Source organism: Phytophthora cinnamomi, assembly GCF_018691715.1.
Source record: "Phytophthora cinnamomi strain GKB4 chromosome Unknown Contig22, whole genome shotgun sequence".
NCBI classification, from domain to species: domain Eukaryota; phylum Oomycota; class Peronosporomycetes; order Peronosporales; family Peronosporaceae; genus Phytophthora; species Phytophthora cinnamomi.
The window spans coordinates 244,476-262,179 of record NW_027150955.1 but is presented as its reverse complement, the minus strand read 5'-3'; the positions used below and the strand labels follow the sequence as shown (position 1 = coordinate 262,179).

Below are 17,704 nucleotides of genomic sequence, written 5' to 3'. Positions count from 1 at the left end.
TTGAAAGTCTCAACTTGAGACGCCAGATTTGCCACTAGAAGAGGAGGTGATGAATACCCATTTCCTGGCGAAATGCAAGGAGCACCGACTGTCAGTAGCGGCACGCAGTTGGTGAGATGCAACGGATGAATATCGTACCTGGGCGAAGGCCTGGTTCATCTCCTTCTCGAATTGGTTCTCGGGGATGTTTGTAGGTAGGATTTTGCTGACCGGGGCTTTTTTCTTCAAGGCTGCGATTTTGGCGCTGTCGTACGCATACTTCGCGCTCATGCGAGATGGAACCATCCTGGAAAGACATGCGTTCGCCTGCGTTGTAAGGAAGTAGGTCAATGCTAGATAACGACCAAGCCAACTCAGCGTCGAGTACTAACAATCGGCTGGGAGGAGAGGTGGGGCAGCTGGGGGTCTTGAATTCGCACGAATAGAGACGCACCGTCCTCAGCAACAGGAACCAGTTGCTTGATCTTTTCATTCCCGATATCGTCGACCAACGTGCCAAGACCACCGACTGCTGCCTTCAATATACTCTAAATTCCGTTCGCAGCGCATTATGGATTAGCCTTGACGTTCAAACACAGTGTGCTTTTACAACGCACCAGGTTGACTTCACCCTGAAATAACGGAAGCTGGATGGTGCATGCGCTTACGGAGCGCGAATGCGCGAGCACCGGAAGGAACGTCCATCCGTACTGCTGCGACGTATACGCACCAGTTTTGGGGTGTCGTGTCACGCTTCGAACGTCGAAGAACACCGTAAGCAATTGGTCGGGAGGCGCGTCCCGTAAAGTCTGCCAGGAGATTACGTTAGAATCGCTCGGCTCGTATGAGCAAATGCAGACATACCATATACCCGTCACCAAACTCTGGAGATGTCTGCGTGCTCGTCCAATCCATCGTTGTAGTGAAATACACATCCCCTGTCAACCGAATCGCTTGGTAGAACGATCCTGGAGGATACACAGAGAATACGACTTTGAAGAACGGATTTCCCTTTGCTTTGACGTTGTGCAGAGCGTCAACTGCAACTCGGAACCCGATAGCTGGTTCGTAGCGAAGGGCTGATGTGAGATCAAGATAGGTTGCAGGCTTGACCTGTTGTAACACATGACGAGGAGTTAGATGAAGAACGCGCCAACGACCACTTGAACGCATTGCGTGGAACCTTTAGCATATCTCGAGCTTCGCTCGTGCTGAGAGATATTTGTTGGAGACACTGAGACACGACCTTGGGTCTGCGATTCTTATGCTGCGATGACACGTAGTAATTAGAGAATATATATCGCGCCATTAGTGGAGGAAATGCTCACCCGAATCGAGTAAATCTTCTCTTCAATGCCAGAAGGAATACATCTCAGCGAATCATAAAACTGATCGCAATAATGAGGAGCCGGTACCAACAAACCCTTTGTTTCCCACTCGTGTGGTGGGAAATCTTTGCGCGAAAGCACCGCCAAACCGTCTGCTGACTATCAAAATACGCATACTTAGTTAGAATCAAATAGCGATATCTTACCCTGCTGATCGATCCTACGTACCAATTTTGCCTTCACAATCCGCAACAACAATGTAGCGCATGGTATTCGAGGAAATTCGTCACACGACTTCGCACTCAATGGTTGACTAGCCTCGGTAGACTGAACTTGAGGATGCAGTGGCAGCTGAAATCCTCCTTCATTCAAAATGAATTGAGGAATACTTGGGCGATTAGGCTGGCCTCGAGTCTCAACATCTAGAAATACAGGAAAGGCGGAGTATCCCAAGATCACCGGTCGTTTGGAAATCAGCTCAATGGTGTCGACGCGGATGATCAGCGTGAGCGTCGGGTTGAAGTTGCTTTGTCGGTACTCCATATACTACACACACATAGACACAATAGTGAGCCGCAAATTCCCGATTTTCCTCACTCCACGTATACACATACTGCATCGAATGTCGGCTCGAACGCATCTGATGTCGTGGAGGAAAACGCACTTCCATTCTCAGCGAGAACTTGGGTTCGATCTGCGTGAAGGGCTGCGATCGTCACTTTAGAAATGGTAACACTATCCGGAAATCCACGGCCACTGTCAACGAACACATTGAAACCATCTCCAGGCTGGAATGAATTACCACCTAGGAGACGTCTTTGTAGCTCAGTAGTCTTGTCAACGCGAATCCATGGGTCATCCGCCTCATCAGTATCCTCACAAAATGGAGGTAACCGGGATCTATCGCCCGTAGTCGGAAGGTTTGACCGTGGACGCGTGCTTGGTGGACGGGAGGATGCTGACGAAACCAAACGCAAGCGGTCGACATCAAGAAAATCTTGCTTTGATGGGCGGGCTGACGGGGGTGGGTCGGACGGACGTTCGGCCGAACCAGACGAAGGTGTTGTCTTTTGATTATCAGCAGGCTTTGCAGCAACAACGGGGGTTCTTCTGCCTTGGATAGATGGACGCCGTGCCACCATCCCTCTTGACTGCGGTTTGGAATGTGTCGTCCCAGTGTCTGGTAATTCGTACCGTGCTGCAGCAAAGCAAAGAGCAAATTATGTTAGATATTGATACTGCGTACCGGGTTCTATTTGTGTTAGTTAACGTACCTGCATGCGATTCCGGATCTACGACCAACCGCGAAGCTTCCTCTACACGTTCACCATGCACTAAGCGAACGTGGACTCGTATATCTCCACAATCATTGAGCGTCGGTGGCAAAACGAGCGCTTTCGAAGGGTCTGGCATCGAAGCTTGTTTCACCGGAAGCCTGAAGGAGCCACATACTAGATTCAGTTCGCCTTCGTTTGCCTGTTTGAAGATCTCGAACGCTGTCCAGCCCAAGCTTGTTGGCACACGTGGACCACCTGCACCATTTTGAGACACCGCAGCTACCTTCAACATGAAACACACAATACGTTTAGATCCATGCCTATATGCTAGCTGGACTTGGGCATTGACTCGTACCTCCATGATAACACGTAGGTCCGAAGCTGCAGACAGTTTCTTGATGTGGCGAAAGGAGAGAAAAGAGCACAACTTGTGCTGCGGACCAACCGCTTTGGTTTCTTTAGAGGATATAACCTTGAACGGAGTACGCACAATTTTACCCTCAAACACTGCATAAGTTATCTGATCAGGAAACCGTGTCAGTGGAAACCAACTGGGATTGGCAAGACACTGTTCGTACCTGTACATCATTTATTGTCGGTGGCAAGCCTGCAGCATAGTCCCAAAACAACGCAAAGCCGTTATCTGGAGTGTACGGCTCCGCAGATTCCTCCCGAAGTTCTATACGCCCATCGGGTTTCGCGTCACCATGCTGGATGGCACGCTGCAGTCGAAGCGCAACCAACTCTCGCTTTTGTTTGGCAACCCATTCCTCGTGGTCGAGTTCGCGCTTTTTCTCTTCCCTCCGGCGCTGAATTTGTTCCTTCAATTCTTCAAGCTGATGCAGGGTACATTAGAGATTACGGTGCGGTCGAACTCATTTTTCGAGCCTAACTCACCTTTTGCTGCTCTTCAAGAAGATCCCGTTCGTTTCGAACCTTGGCTAGACTCTCGAGGTGTTGTATCTTCAGCCACGAAAATATAAGTTTGAGCATGGAAGGCTTGGGTACGAAGGCAGTAAACATACCTTCAGACTCCTGAGTGCGGAGTTTTCCTTTTCATCAGCCACACTCTTCTCGATAGGTTGTACAGAAGTGTTTTCTACGACTGCAAGCGTCGATATCTGTGTCTACTTTGACATCGATTAGTACACGTTCAAACGGATTTCATCATAAGCTGCTCACTCACTTGTAGATCTTGAACACGGCCCTGAAGTCGAGCGAATTCTTTCGCTTCGGCTTGTTGTTCATTGGCAATTCGCTGCATTTCGAGTTCTCGCTCTAATCGCCGGATATCATCTTCTTGCTGATGAAGTGCAGGCTTTGAGCTATGCTCAGATGAAGAAGAATTCCCAATCTGAAACGGATACGAAGTGCTTGGAGGAAACCACGGAGGCGCAGCTGAGTACTGACAACCGGGGAAACACGGCGGAGGATACCCGAGTCCGAACGGATTGCCGATTGGCGATGAGAAGAGTGGATAGGGAACAAAAGGCGCAGGATAGACCTGGGGATATCCAGGTACGACAAACTGCGGGGGATTAGATCCACCGGAGATCGCAGTTGGTTGAGTGGCTGCCACGGCCGACGCGTGGTCGCTCACATCAGTGTTGTTGCTTGATGGTAATTTCGGGTCCGAAGGGTGGGCGGGGAGCTGTCCTTCCAGTGGTTTCAGATGGATAAATTTTGTTGCAGCTTCTCGGACGGCTTTTGCTTGTCTGTCATGTGTTTTCATGCCTAATAGGAAACATATTGATCATGACATTGAGTTCGTTTTAGCAGATAAAATCACGCATTGATCGCAAAAATTGAAATTGTAGTTACCTGGGGAAGCTTGGTTCGAGCTTAAAACGTTTTCTGGAAAATTATCGCGCTCTGGGTACCCGCTAGAACCAGTAAACGTATCCGAGGAAGTATCGGAGCGCCTCGCAATTTTAACCGGTGATGAATCAAACTTTGCTTCTCGACGGCGCGAGTTTGCCGTTTCGAGCTCCACCTGCAGCCTCTCTATCCGTTTTTGCAGCTCGTCGCAATTGATAGTTTGAATGAGGCGGTGCAGCGCTTCATCACCTTGAGGGTTCGTCTCTTTACTGGCAATCAGAGCATCAGGAGGCCGAGCTGGTAAGCGAAACAGAATAATCGGCGCCAATGTCAGTACTGTAGATCAAGCTCAACACCTTCAGTCGAGTCATCAAATACCCGGTGGCGACGGCGATGGTGGTGATAGCAACGGCGTTTTCGTGATGGGGGCTCGCTTTTCCATTGAAACAACGCCATTTCCTGTCTGCAGCGGGCTTGTGTTCTCGTTCTGGTTGGAGCTACTCACTGCTCTCTGTGATGGACTTGCCGTGGGCGCGACCACAGACGCTGCTGCTTGCTGGAATGGACTGGGCTTTGTCTGCAACCCCCTGCGAAACCTCATCTCCTGAGGAAATACAGCAGCACCTCTCTATCGTCATTTTGCTGCGTCGAAAGCCTCAGTCACTCTCCCACTACGTCCATCGCACCTGCTCCCGCAAGTTGTCGCCGAGCTTGGCTAGCTTCTCCTCCTCCGCCTTCTTCTGCGCCTCCAACTGCTCCTTCGCGCGCCTCACCTCCAGGAGCTGCTTCTGCGTCTGCTCCTCTCGAGACCAGAGCGTTCCCTGTGGCACAATTGCACGCAGCCAGCATCAACGCTCAGGTGGTCAATATCAACTCGCTAGTCGCAATGCGAAATGGTCTCCGGGGAGCCTCGTACGGCTTGCAGCTGCCCCATCTCGTCCCGGATCCGCTTCTTCTCGGCGCGAAGCCGCAGCTCCTTCTGCTTGGCCAGCGCGATCTGCTTCAGCAGCGTCTCCACCTCCGCCTCGTCCTGCCAACGCAACACAACAGACAGACAGACAATCCACTTAGCCTCCGTTTCTCTCCACAGACAGAGCACAGCGCAGACCTCCGCCACCTCCATCCCCATCGTCAAAAGTGTAGCCATTTCGCCTCGCGTCGTTTCGACACAAGTTCGTGTGCACCACACACGGCTGCGAGTCAAAATGCTGCGGTGGGGAGCTGCTCGCTCGTCAGCGTCGCTGCTGGCTCGGCGCGCGCTGTCGACGCGCCAGGCGGCGCAGCTGGAGACGCAGGTGCTGGGGAAGCTGCGCGGCGTCCCGGACGGGTTGGGGCTGGGCGACATCGTGTCTCTGGGCCGCGTGAAGGTGCGATGGATTGACGCAGCGACGGAATGACAATGACACACACACACACACACGCACTCACACTCGCACGTCCGCCGATTGATCTGCGCGTCTGCAGGAACTGCGCGTGGCGCCCGAGGTCGGGAAGGTCTCGTGCAAGATCGAGACGCCGTCGCCGGCGCTGATGGAGCTGGCGCAGCAGGTGCGTTGGCATCGGAGCGAGGCGCTCGCTCTCGGCCCCACGTCCCCGCGCTGATCTTCTCGTGTGGCTGCAGTGGCAGCAGGAGGCGGAGCTCGCCGTCAAGCAGCTGGACTGGGTCAAGGCCACGGACTTCGAGATCTCCAAGTCGCGGCCGCGCAACGCCCGCGCCGGGCGCTTCTCGTCGCTGGCCCACGTGTCGGACATCATCGCCGTGTCGAGCTGCAAGGGCGGCGTGGGGAAGTCCACAGTGGCGGTCAACTTGGCCTTCAGGTGAGGGTGCAGCTCAGTGGACTCATGGTGAAGAGTGAGGGGAGCTCATTGCCGGTTGTGTGTTTTTCAGTCTGGCGAAGCGCGGCGCTCGAGTGGGCATTCTGGACGCCGATATTTACGGACCGAGCTTGCCCACGATGGTCTCGCCGGAGGACCGGTCCATCCGCCCGTCCAAAAAGGTCAAAAACTTTGTGGAACCGGTGGAGTACGAAGGTGTCAAGTGCATGTCGTTCGGCTTCGTGAACCAGCGGGCTGCTCCGGGAGCTGGCGGTAGGACATCCAATGCGTGAAGTTGTCTTTATTCGAGTGATCACACTTCTAACCTGGCGTTCTCTACCTTTTGATGAGTAGGTGTTGGAGCTGCCGTGATGCGAGGTCCCATGGTCTCAAAGTTAGTCGACCAACTTGTTCTCGGCACAGAGTGGGGAGACCTTGACTATTTGGTCGTGGATATGCCCCCTGGAACGGGTGATATCCAGATGTCGTTGTCGCAGCAAATGGCTATCTCGGCTGCGGTTGTCGTGACAACCCCGCAGAAACTCAGGTAACGTCACTGTTTGCTTAATCGCTCTGACAAGTGAGCTAATATCCCACGGAATTCTCAGTTTTGTAGACGTAGAAAAAGGAATCGCGATGTTTGAAGACTTGAAGGTATGGGATATTTTGCGCCGCCATTGCTATATCGCTGGCTGCTAACACTACTGTCGGAAAACTTGTGCAGGTGAAAACGGCGGCTGTCGTAGAGAATATGTCTTATTTCGACTGCTCGCATGGACATCGCCACTACCCATTCGGTAAGTGGCATATTAACGCTGCGTAGCCATATGTGGCAGTTTCTTACTTCTTCATTTGTATCCGAAACTATGCGTAGGCCCCGGACACACGCAGGAGCTTGTGGACAAGTACAACATGAAGAACGTGTTCAAGTTGCCAATCTCGGAGCAATTTAGTTCGTCTGGCGATTCTGGACGGTGCGTGGATACCCCTTTTACATCCTGTGGTGGCTACAGACACGAACTTACGCGACTTTCTCTTTTGCAGTCCTTTTGTTCTGTGTGGTCTATCTTCAGAGCAAGAGAAGACTTATGACGCATTGGCGACTACAGTAAGCCCTTCACGTTCTCACTCCTGTATGAACTCACCCAAGTTGCTAAACTGGTTTGATCGTCACTTGCTAGGTTGCAAAGGAGCTGGTGGTACTGAAACACAATGTCCGTCTGGCGCCCGAGCTGCTCTACGACACAAATCGCGGCATTGTTCTTCGTTTGTACAGTTTGAACGCGGCGAAAGAGGCTGTCCTCCACCCAGCTGATCTCCGTGCAAGGTCAATTACTGCTTCGTCATATACCCCCCTTTGCTGGCTTTAGCTGACCGGTTTGTTCACTTGGTGCTTCAGGTGCCGCTGTGCTCAATGCATTGACGAGTTCACCGGAGAACAGGTGCGCTAAACTGCTGGTACTCATTGATCGAGTCAGCCTGGTTTTAACATATTGTCCACGCGAACATTGTAGATTTTGGATCCAGCTACGATTCCTGATGATATTCGTCCCACCGCCGTAGAGCGGAAGGTACGTGCAAACTGTTCGGTACAAATATAGCTGCACGCTAACTTTATCTTGTATTGTAGGGTAACTACGCATTCGCTGTCACGTGGAGCGATGGACACTCGTCGTCCCTTTACACGTACGACGCACTCACTGCGCTTATCACGGAGTACACGTCCAAGCCAGATGAGCAGACCAAACCGTAGATGAACTGAAAACCCCCCGAAAGACAAAATCATCCAAAGACAGAAAATAGATCGGTGATTTTGACGTGGGCCTCACCTTTGATTTTTCAAGAAGAAGGAAGTACTTGCGATGGATTCATATCGGCCGTGCCCTCCCACCGAATTGAATCGAGTATCAAGAAAGTTGACATCTGAGAGCCCGACCAGCCAGGAAGGTCGACCCATTTTCTGAACCGAAGTTGTTGTGTACAGCATATTACCAACAATGAGACTTGGCTGGCGCAAGAACTCGTTACGATCCTCAAGGAGAAGGTTGTTTTGCCCAAGAATAGCTAGTGTCTGCGCTTCCACGATGCCCAACGCCAACGTCTTCGAGTCAGAACGAGGCGGGCATGACGGTGACAATCGCCAGGAATATCCGCATGCGAGCACCCGCGAGCAGTTCCACCGCCACACACGTTTCTCCTCTTCGTGTTGTGCGTCGATCAACCGCATAGTCCCCGAAGACGGCACAACGCAACTTTCGCCTCGAGCCTACAGTCTCCATCGATCTTTCTCTCCTTTCGGTTAAATGTCGACAAATGATCTCGGACACGATGGCCTTATCCTTTCAAGCGTGAGTCTGCACATCGACAACGTCGTCCCGCGCGACTCGATCTCCTCGATTGAAGCCAAGAAAGCAGTAACCGAGGCCCTCTCCAGCTCGAAGGACCAGCCAACACATGACAATGTTCCGCACCGTCCAGGTCTCAGTGCTCAGGACTCGTGGGCACAGCTGCAGATTAAAGACCGCATGCAGTGGATGGAGCACTTCAAGCAGAACAAGCGCGGCGGACTGGTATTTCAGGACCGCGAGGCGCTCAAGAAGCAGCAAGGGGTGTTCAAGGAAGTCATGATGCAGGTCGGGTCACAACTTTTGTCAGGCAAACTGGCAGTACGAATCTCACTGCCGATTCGCATTTTTGAACCACAATCGCTGCTCGAGCGCGTGGCGGATGGATGGAACTACGCCCCAACGGTGCTCAAGAAGGCGGCACTTAGCGGGGCGGACCCCATTGAGCGCATGAAGTTCGTGATGGCCTTTGTCGCGGGCGGCCTGCACTTTTGTGTCGGACAGCTGAAGCCATTCAACCCCATTCTAGGCGAGACCTACGAAGCTACGTACGCCGATGGCACGCAGGTTTTCATGGAGCACGTTAGTCACCATCCCGTCAAATCTGCGTTCACCGTTGTGGGCCCAAAAGGGCTCTACCGAATGTCCGGCGTTTATGAATTCGAGTCCGTCTCGACTCGCAATTCCCTTGCCAACTACCAGAATGGAACTGTGGCCATCACATTCCACGACGGCGTAGTTATCACGTACACAATGCCCCAGATCAAGATGAGTGGTATCTTGTTTGGCGACCGAGTTGTCGAGATAGTGGGCTCTTCGCGGTTTGAGGATGCGGCAAACCGCCTTGGGGGCGAGCTCAACTTTGACGCAAACAGCAGTTTCTTGAAAAAGTCACAGAGCGATGACATCAAGGGCTGCATTTATCCAGCAAAGGTGAGAGCTACTAGTGTGTGTATCGTGTGCATTTGTTTCATTCTAACCCTGTTCTTTCAGAAATCTGCCAAGCATGCAGTAGCAACGGTGAACGGATCATGGCTGTCACATCTTCAGTTCGATGGCAAAACGTGAGTGAATCATGCAATATGACGAGGTTTCACTAGGAATACTAACTTGAGTTGTCTTTGTGGCAGCTACTGGCATGTTGAGTCTGAACCAGCGTTCGAGCACACACCTGTTGACAATCCACTCCCTTCGGACGTGCGATACCGCGAGGATATCATCGCCTTGAAGGTAGGCACGCTTCAAGTTGAACACTAAGAGAGGATTGCAGACTAACTCTCGTTTTGTGTTACAGAACGGCGATGAAGTGCTAGCGCAGTCCGAGAAACTGCGCCTTGAAGCAGTGCAACGAGCAGATCTGAAGCTCCGCGAAGAGAAAGTAACACGAGCCAAGGCCTAACGATGCTGTGGACGATACCTTGCACATAAGCCAGATGCACCGAGGTTTACAACTTTTGAGTGCTCTCTATTTGAAGCGATTAATAGTGAAGAAGAATCCAAAACGTGCAAAACCAATGTGGAAGTGCCTGTCGATGCCGAGCCTTGGAGCCCACTCTTCTCGTCCTAATCGGGTCATCTCTGCCAATCTTGGGCGCGACGACGAAGGGAGACACACGAGCTCCTCTTTCACCGGCCAGGACAGGACGGCAGGATGCTAGTACACTGACGTTCGCTTACTTCTGCTTCTTGAGCTTCTTCTCGTCCTCCTCAGCAGCGTGCTGCTGGGCGAACTGCTCAATGCACGAGATGGCGAAGTAGGCGATGAAGGCCACCATGACCCACGAACCAAGCTGCGAGACCAGGCTGGTGCTGGACGCTGCAGCCGTGCCCGCCTGCTCCGCGGCGGCCTTGACCTGCGCCGAGTGGAACTTCTCGCGGCACTCGAGCAGGAACTCGCTGACGCGGGAGCCGAGCCCCCACTGCTCGGGCGTGACGCGCCCGATGAAGGCCTCCACGCGCTTGAGATGCGCGTCCGTGAAGATGGTGATGAAGAATGCGGCTTGCAGGTTCACCTTGATGAGTGCCTTGCCGATGAGCGTGGCGCCGAAGAACGTCCAGAAGGGCATGAGGAAGTGTCCGCAGCAGATGCCGCACAGGTCGAAGGCCATGTTGGGCCAGGCCGACATGAGCAGCACGCCCCAGAAGCCGTGCTTCTCGAGGAAGCGGATCATCCAGTCCTTCATGCTGTTCATGAGGTTGTACTGGGACTTGGACTCGGAGATCTCCTCGAACTCCTCGTTGCGCTGGCCGGCCAGCTTGGCCGCGCGACTGAGCGCGTAGGGCGGGATCTCGCCGGCGGCCGTGCCGGCGCCCCAGAGCATGCAGGGCAGGAAGACCTTGGCGAAGATGGCGGCGAAGGTGACGGTGGACTCCTCTGGCACCGAGTTGCAGTTGGCCTCGAAGGGGTGGAACCACATGTGGTGGCGGCTGTCGAAGTCCAGCGACTTGCACTCCTGCGCGCCCTGCACCACGAGGAAGATGTGCGGGAAGAGGAACAGGATGCCCGAGTGCATGCCCGTGCCCAGCCCCACGCTCGAGAGCACGCCCAGGCCGACCCACCACGCCACGAACTGCACGTCGGTGTTGAACTCGTCCAGCAGCTGGCGGTGCGGCCCGTCGCGACTCGAGGCGCCGAGCCACAGCAGCAGCAGCGGCAGCAGCACGAAGCGCGTGGCCGAGCTGCGCTCCACGCGCAGCGCCAGCCACTTGAGGAAGCGCAGGAACACGACGCCGAAGTGGTACAGCACGCTGAGCGGCCGGCGGAACAGCGTCAGCTTCTTGCGCTCCAGCCGCAGCTGCTCGGCGACAGCGAGCGCTTCTTGCGAGGCCATGGTCTCCGGTCCGGGCGGGTGGGGGGAAGCTTGACACCGAATGACGTGGACGTGTTCTCGCGGACGCGGCCGGGCGCTGCGATTGGCCGAAAAGGGTTGGGCGTAACGGATGGTCGGCTCGCCCAATCAGAGCGCGCGACCTGCAAGGTTGAAGTGCACAAACGGGCATGGCCGAGGACGAGCTGCTGGCGCGCGCGAGGCGGCTGTGTCTGGCGGCCAGGCAGCTGCAGCTGCCCGTGCTGTTGCCCGGCGTGGGGAGAAGCGCTGCTGAGCGACAGGACGAGCAGGAGGCGCTGGCGGCCGATGACTCGTCCCGGGAGCTCGAGGCCAGCAGCTCAGGATCGCAGTCGGCGGACAAGCTGCCGCTGATACCTACCACTGCATCAGCAGTATCGAAGCACAGGAAGCAGGCCAAGCTGAGTGACGACAGGGGCAAAAGGCAGCTGGAGGACGCTCGGCGACTGGAGGAGGAGACGAAGAGGCACGAGAGGGAGCTCGAGAGGGTCAAGCAGGCCCAAGAGCGCGCGCGGGCTCGAGTTGCACGCACGAATCAACTGGAGCAGCAATCTCTGCGCACAGCAGAGCAGCAGCAGTCGGACGCTTTGAGTACAGCGGACGAGTGCGCGGAAAAAATCAGGAGAGCACAGGAGAGTCGACGGCGCGCCAAGGAGCGCATCCGGATCAAGCTGCGGGAGAAGACGCCGGACAGCGCCCCGCCAAGCTCTGCACCTGGCTTTGAAGCGGAGCCTGTCAAGCTGAAAGCCTTCCACAGGAAAACTATCAGGCGCTTACACTCGTACGAGCCGTTCAAGTCTTGCAGTCGAGGTAATTGGTGGCTTGGCTTGCTAACAGAGTTTTTGCACTGTTTTAGGTCAAACCAACGAGTTCACCAGATTGACCGAGGCGAGCGACAAAGTACCCCTGAAAGAAGCGAAGACATCGACCTAGACCAGAAACTCATGGAGAGAAAGCTACGCCAGGAAACAGCAGCGCGTTTACGTCGAATGAGGCAGCAAGCTGAACATCAAAAACGGTGCGTGTGTGGATAGAGTGTTTATCCCTCGCTTCGTTATACTGATACGTACGACTTCCTGCAGTCAAGAGCAGGAAGAATTTGAACAGGGTCTCCAAAAGTACAAAAGTAAACTGAGAGAAATGGATCGCACTGCCAAGGGTTTGAGTAAGCTGCCCTCGTTACCCCAAATTAATGAGGTGAGTACTGTATGTGTACCATACTCAAAGCTAGTGCCACTAGCCTAGTTGTACGCCATAGTCTCACACTATTGCAGCCATTGCAGATTTCTTCTATTGAAGCAAAGGAGGCGAGAGAGAAGACACCTCCAACTCCTGTAGATTATCGATGCTCCAGTCCTGTTCATGACGCACCGACGTGGCCTCCAAATCAAGATGCGGAGTCGTCATCAGATTCGGATAACTCAAGCAATGCATGCCATCGGGATGCATCGTCACCCCGAACAGTAGAAACTAGTATTCGCAGGACCAGACTCCCTACTTGGAAGCAACCGCCTGTTCCTATACAACCTGCACAGTGTTATTCGTACAAGGCGATTCTTCCGGTATGATATTGGTGTAAAGAAAGTTTGCACCAGACTTACTCCATATTATTTGACGTGTAGGTTCCTCAGACAGCTCCAGGGTACTCAGTTGTTTCAACTTTAGGACCTGCAACCCGTCTTCGCGCGCAGTAAGTACACTTACAAAATTCAGCCTGATCAGACATCATCACTCACCCCTGCTGCTTACTGCAGGGAAATCTCCAGGCAAATCAAGTAATATGGCCAACAAAAATATGTACTTCGAAATACTTACACAACTTTACGTGTTTCAAAATTTATCATTTTCTACCGTTTTTGCAGCCTTGCGCTTAGCCTCCAGCTCTAACTGCGCCTTCTTGGTTTTGGAGTCACCATTCGGTTTGTAATTTCGATCGAGAAATGTCTGCTTGTTTTGCTTCATGGCGATACGCTTCTCATACTGCAGTTGCTTCGCCGATTTGGCGACTCGGCGTCGATTGGTTACGTCGGCTGTGACCTGAGCATAGATTTGTTGCTTTCTTTCTGCTTGAGCTCGTGCAGCTTCAGCCATGCGCGAATTGAACCCGTGTTCAATATCTCCCCATGCATTTACGAAGCGAAACTCAACTCCGCACATCTGACACTTCTTCTTTTTGTCTCGGAACTCCGAGTACGATTGCGGGACTCCACATTTTGGGCATGACTTCTTATCCTGTATAACAGAAGAAACGCAAAAATGAAGGTGGTGAGAGTGCAACTACTATTGTACGAAGAGAAGTACATTGCGTACCAAGCGTGCATTGTAATCATTCTCGCCCCGACTCAGATCTAGTTTCTGATAAGGAAACCACAAGGGATGTAAGAAAGGAGTGCACTGCTTGTGCAACACTTCTTACCTTTTGGCGGTTCCTTTCCGCGGCCTCCATTCGAGAAATAAAATTTTGACCAGATTCGCCAGCACTGTCGAAGTCGTCTCTGGAAGAGGATCTAGCACGCTGACCTGCATTTTTGCGAAGTTGGAATCGGCAATGCTGCTCCTCATCATCCGTGGCAAATTTCCGAGTGTTCGATTTCTTCGACGGGGCTGACAGCGTTTCAACTCGTTTCTGTAAAAATGATTAACAAAACCCCGACATGTACATGATGGGCATCAGTATTTGTAGATACAGGAGACAAGCAAGCCCCTCGACGTACCCCGATAGTTGCTAGTGGAAGAGCAAATGTGCAATCGAAGCAGAGATCCAATGAGGCAGGTTAGCACTTCGTACTCATTTTACATTGCCACACCATCCTCTCACCCGGAGCAGCGGCCACTGCCTTCTGTCTGAGCCTTTCGATAGTACTGGTAGTCTTCACAGCCTGCAGCAATTTTTCCTCGTATACGGCGGTCTTTCTGATTCCCAGCAAGGCACCACCTCCACCATTTCTGGCATTGAGTGCGCTGCGTGGGATAGTTGTGATCCCATCTTGACTTTTATAAGCGCCGAGGCACGATGATGAACTCCCCGCTGATGGGGACTTGGTAAGGGATAGCGATTTCCTGGTGTCTACAACCGTGGTCGCCCTTGGCGACAGTCTTGCTGACACTTTTGCTGCAGCTTCGTCCTCTTGGGCATCTTTCACATCTGCCACGACTGCGGGGGCTGATGCTTCAGCTAGTTGCAAACGTCCCTCCACCTGCTGAATGGACTGAACCTTGGCCAACATCTCGGCGAGCTCAGCGTCATCGCTCTCCTGCACATCGTCGTCGTCGAGGTAGGCGTTTGCATAGCTGTCATCTCCATCTTCGCCATCGTTCTCCATTTCATTATCCAGGTGCGTTTCACCCATTCCGCACTCTCGAAATGCTCGTCTATTTCTGCTGGCACTGGTAGGCACAGCCAACTTACAAACCACGACTCACACTCGACCGTAGTTTTACGCAATGCTGTCTAAGGAGGATGTGGAACAGTTGAAGTCAAAGGTGGAGTCTGCTATGGAAGTTCTACTGCGCGCAGCGGACGAGCGTGTTAGCTGGAAGCAGTCTGGGGCCACCTCAACGCCAGAGACGCCAGTGTATGCGTTTCTTCCCGGAGTTTACACGTCCATGGCAGCCCAAGCTGCTTCAGCACAACCCCACCAGCAAGACGAGAATGCTAATGATGCGAGCACTAAGATGACACCGAAGTCTTCGAACTCGCAACAGCCGTCGCCGCTACCCAGTATTGATGCTACCAGCGAGGGTGACGGAAGCAAGACCCGGATCATCCTTCATGGAGATAATACATTCGAGTACGTGTGGACGATGAAGCGCGGTGGTGCGCGTGCGATGGAGTTCACCGTGGAAATGGAGGGCGTCTGGAGCAAGCCGGTGCTAAACCGCACTCGGAGAGGCGAGGAGGACCAGCGCGTTTTCCTCTCCGCAAAGCGCGTCCGTTTTCAACGACTGTCGAACTATGGTATGATATTTCCCGTGTTGATAAGGAGGGAAATGAGCTAGCCCCACTAACTTTGTGACCGTCAGATGCCGAGAACCAGACCTGGAAGCTGTGTCTGAGGACGCTCACACGCCACGGGTCGGACTGGGCCAACGTCGGCCTAACCGAGCGCGGCGTCCCTCCTATCGTCATAGTCTTCCAGTGCATCAACGGGTGCTTGGAGAGCACAGGCGCCGCTGTTCCAGCGCAGATTTTGTCGAATTCGCCTGCCTGTCGGATCCTGGCGGGGCTCACCAAGAAGATCGCCAACAAGCTGGGCGCACCCGTGGATGTGATGACCGAGAAGTGGCTCCCTGCTCGAGGGGTGCGCCTCGCTCTCGCGGAGGACGCGCCCAGCGGCGTGAAAGTCAAGCAGTTTAACCCCTTCTATTGGTACGTCGAGCCCTCGAGTCTGCGTTGCGTCGCAGGTGGTGCGCACTCTAACAATTGCTCGCGTTTGCTGTCAACCTGCAGTTTGGCCGATGCACTGCGTAGCGGCAGCCACTCGGCGAAGTCGGAGCAGACGCCGCCAGTTAGTGCCTGAGCCCGTGAGTAGAAAGAGGGGGAACGTGCGGCTCGACGTACAGCTCGCGTAGCAAGCTAGACGACACGTCCACCCCGAATGAGCACTTCAATTCGCAGATTCCTTGGATTTGATTGGCTGAATATTCGAAGGCGGGCAAGACCACCGGGACAGCCGCTTCACTGGATTACAGGGTTCTACCAATAATCGGAGGTATTTCAAGAGCAATTGGAGCTCAAACAGAAATGCATTCTCGCAGGATACCAAAAGGGCGAAAGGTCGTTTAACAGTGCGATGCAGCTTCTATGCACAGATGAGTGTGTCCATGTTGGCCAGATCGAGCGCCTCACTTACCTCTGCTCAAGCTTCCAAGCCCCCCCCCCCCCCCCCGTCCCCCGCCCATGAGCCAGCGCGCGTCCAGCGCCGTCCGCAGCGCCTCGGATGCGTCTGCTGTCCCCACGTCCGCTGCCGCCGCCAAACCCGGGCCGGTCCTGCCCTGGGACTTCGTCCTGCAGGTCGCGCGCGGGGAGCGTCAGCTGGATCACGTGGCCGTCGTGCTCAAGGCCTCGCTCTTCACCAACATCGTCATCGTCATCAGCATGACGTCCATCGCCATCGCCAGCCACTCGCTCGCGCTCATCTCCGCGCTCGTGGAGAACATGGTCGACCTCTTCGTCCAGGGCCTGCTCTGGTACGCTGGCACTCGCTCCGGCAAGAAGCAGGACTACGCCAAGTACCCAGCGGGCACATCGCGCTTCGAGCCCGTGGCTATTATTGTGGCCGCCAGTGTGATGGTGCTGGCGTCGATCGTCTTCATCCAGGAGTCCGCCAGGAAGCTCATCGACGGCTTCACGTCGGGCGAGCCCGAGGCGCCGACGCTCTCCACCGCCGCCATCGTGATCGTTGTCACGGCTGTGGTGGTGAAGATCGGTCTCATGATCTACTCCGGCTGGATCCTCAAGTCCACCTTCTCTGCTGCCGTCGATGCCATCCACCAGGACAACCTGAACGACACCCTCAGCAACTCGTTCGCTGTGGCGGCCTACATCGTGGCTGCGGTCGAGTCGGACGCCTGGTACGTCGACCCTGCCGGCGCCATCCTCATCTTCCTCTACATCATGGTCTCGTGGGGTAAAATGGCCTGGGAACAGGTGACGCAGCTCGTGGGTGTGTGCGCCAGCGAGGACTTCGTGCAGGAGGTCAAGGAGCTGTGTAGCCACCACCATCCGTCCATGACGCTGGACATCGTGCGCGCCTACCACTTTGGTTCCAAGTACCTCGTGGAGCTTGAGGTTGTCGTGCCCGCTGAAATGTCGGTGAAGGCGGCGCACGATATTGCCTTGCAACTCCAGTTCAAGGTGGAGAACCTGGACGAGGTGGAGCGTGCGTTTGTGCACGTCGACTACCAATCTCGAGACTACGACGAGCACGTCGTCTCGCGCGAGGAAGACGCTCTGCTAATGTACGCTGGCTACAGCTTGGAGCAACAACGCCCAAGCACGGCCGATCACTGCGGTGAGGTGTACGCCTCTGTGCCCACGGAGGAGGACGTGCTTCCTGTTCACATTGCCGTCAGAATTGACGAGAACTCCTCGCCGCTCAACTCTCCCGAACGCGCTGCAATCACGACGCCTCGTACCGCTAGCTTCGAGGAACTCAAGGAGTAACCGGACGAACAACACACAAAAAACGATCTATGTAATCTTCGTCACGGAGAATATGCATGTGCTACCAGATAATAGCAACCGATAACACCAACACGAAGCATCGGGGGAAAATGCAAAGCGTGGAAGGCGC

At 54.1% G+C, this 17,704-nt stretch overlaps 8 protein-coding genes across 11 annotated transcripts; 5 read left to right on the top strand and 3 right to left on the bottom strand.

Moving 5' to 3' along the window:
• Positions 1-34: 34 nt before the first annotated feature.
• IUM83_12045 (uncharacterized protein) lies at positions 35-5,549 on the bottom strand (the record flags this gene model as incomplete). Of its 2 annotated transcripts, XM_067936646.1 has the most annotated exons (23): positions 35-64; positions 139-306; positions 372-527; positions 597-788; positions 844-1,092; positions 1,163-1,246; positions 1,308-1,466; positions 1,536-1,853; positions 1,922-2,001; positions 2,347-2,505; positions 2,582-2,867; positions 2,940-3,017; positions 3,083-3,091; positions 3,163-3,420; positions 3,482-3,547; positions 3,610-3,711; positions 3,771-3,887; positions 4,107-4,318; positions 4,406-4,699; positions 4,781-5,006; positions 5,089-5,223; positions 5,319-5,432; positions 5,511-5,549. In XM_067936646.1, the coding sequence occupies 23 exons, from the start codon at positions 5,547-5,549 to the stop codon at positions 35-37; spliced, it is 3,531 nt and encodes a 1,176-aa protein (XP_067794952.1). The 2 variants fall into 2 exon arrangements, with proteins under 2 accessions (XP_067794952.1, XP_067794953.1); XM_067936647.1 differs by having other exon boundaries at positions 2,940-3,104.
• Positions 5,550-5,607: 58 nt separating this feature from the next.
• Positions 5,608-7,970, top strand: IUM83_12044 (putative ATPase, nucleotide-binding; the record flags this gene model as incomplete). Its single annotated transcript, XM_067936645.1, has 13 exons — positions 5,608-5,769; positions 5,867-5,950; positions 6,024-6,220; positions 6,291-6,490; positions 6,572-6,764; positions 6,826-6,871; positions 6,942-7,014; positions 7,092-7,191; positions 7,262-7,325; positions 7,399-7,544; positions 7,617-7,659; positions 7,732-7,788; positions 7,848-7,970. 13 exons carry the CDS (start codon positions 5,608-5,610, stop codon positions 7,968-7,970), a joined length of 1,488 nt encoding a protein of 495 aa, XP_067795023.1.
• A 550-nt stretch (positions 7,971-8,520) lies between these two features.
• Positions 8,521-9,961, top strand: IUM83_12043 (oxysterol binding family protein; the record flags this gene model as incomplete). Of its 3 annotated transcripts, none has more annotated exons than XM_067936644.1 (4): positions 8,521-9,495; positions 9,556-9,626; positions 9,693-9,792; positions 9,857-9,961. In XM_067936644.1, 4 exons carry the CDS (start codon positions 8,521-8,523, stop codon positions 9,959-9,961), a joined length of 1,251 nt encoding a protein of 416 aa, XP_067795021.1. The 3 variants fall into 3 exon arrangements, with proteins under 3 accessions (XP_067795021.1, XP_067795020.1, XP_067795022.1); XM_067936643.1 differs by having other exon boundaries at positions 8,521-9,501; XM_067936642.1 differs by having other exon boundaries at positions 8,521-9,626.
• A 274-nt stretch (positions 9,962-10,235) lies between these two features.
• Positions 10,236-11,393, bottom strand: IUM83_12042 (Vacuole membrane protein VMP1; the record flags this gene model as incomplete). The annotated part of the gene is made up of 1 exon (XM_067936641.1): positions 10,236-11,393. The coding sequence occupies one exon, from the start codon at positions 11,391-11,393 to the stop codon at positions 10,236-10,238; it is 1,158 nt and encodes a 385-aa protein (XP_067794951.1).
• A 167-nt stretch (positions 11,394-11,560) lies between these two features.
• IUM83_12041 (uncharacterized protein) lies at positions 11,561-13,187 on the top strand (the record flags this gene model as incomplete). Its single annotated transcript, XM_067936640.1, has 7 exons — positions 11,561-12,189; positions 12,265-12,426; positions 12,491-12,605; positions 12,683-12,742; positions 12,944-12,970; positions 13,031-13,098; positions 13,163-13,187. The coding sequence occupies 7 exons, from the start codon at positions 11,561-11,563 to the stop codon at positions 13,185-13,187; spliced, it is 1,086 nt and encodes a 361-aa protein (XP_067795019.1).
• Positions 13,188-13,238: 51 nt separating this feature from the next.
• On the bottom strand, positions 13,239-14,758 carry IUM83_12040 (uncharacterized protein; the record flags this gene model as incomplete). The annotated part of the gene is made up of 6 exons (XM_067936639.1): positions 13,239-13,640; positions 13,719-13,763; positions 13,825-14,034; positions 14,123-14,133; positions 14,227-14,321; positions 14,514-14,758. The coding sequence occupies 6 exons, from the start codon at positions 14,756-14,758 to the stop codon at positions 13,239-13,241; spliced, it is 1,008 nt and encodes a 335-aa protein (XP_067794950.1).
• Positions 14,759-15,014: 256 nt separating this feature from the next.
• Positions 15,015-15,928, top strand: IUM83_12039 (uncharacterized protein; the record flags this gene model as incomplete). Its single annotated transcript, XM_067936638.1, has 3 exons — positions 15,015-15,366; positions 15,432-15,777; positions 15,859-15,928. The coding sequence occupies 3 exons, from the start codon at positions 15,015-15,017 to the stop codon at positions 15,926-15,928; spliced, it is 768 nt and encodes a 255-aa protein (XP_067795048.1).
• A 380-nt stretch (positions 15,929-16,308) lies between these two features.
• IUM83_12038 (Cation Diffusion Facilitator (CDF) Family) lies at positions 16,309-17,574 on the top strand (the record flags this gene model as incomplete). The annotated part of the gene is made up of 1 exon (XM_067936637.1): positions 16,309-17,574. The coding sequence occupies one exon, from the start codon at positions 16,309-16,311 to the stop codon at positions 17,572-17,574; it is 1,266 nt and encodes a 421-aa protein (XP_067795047.1).
• Between the last annotated feature and the right edge of the window lie 130 nt (positions 17,575-17,704).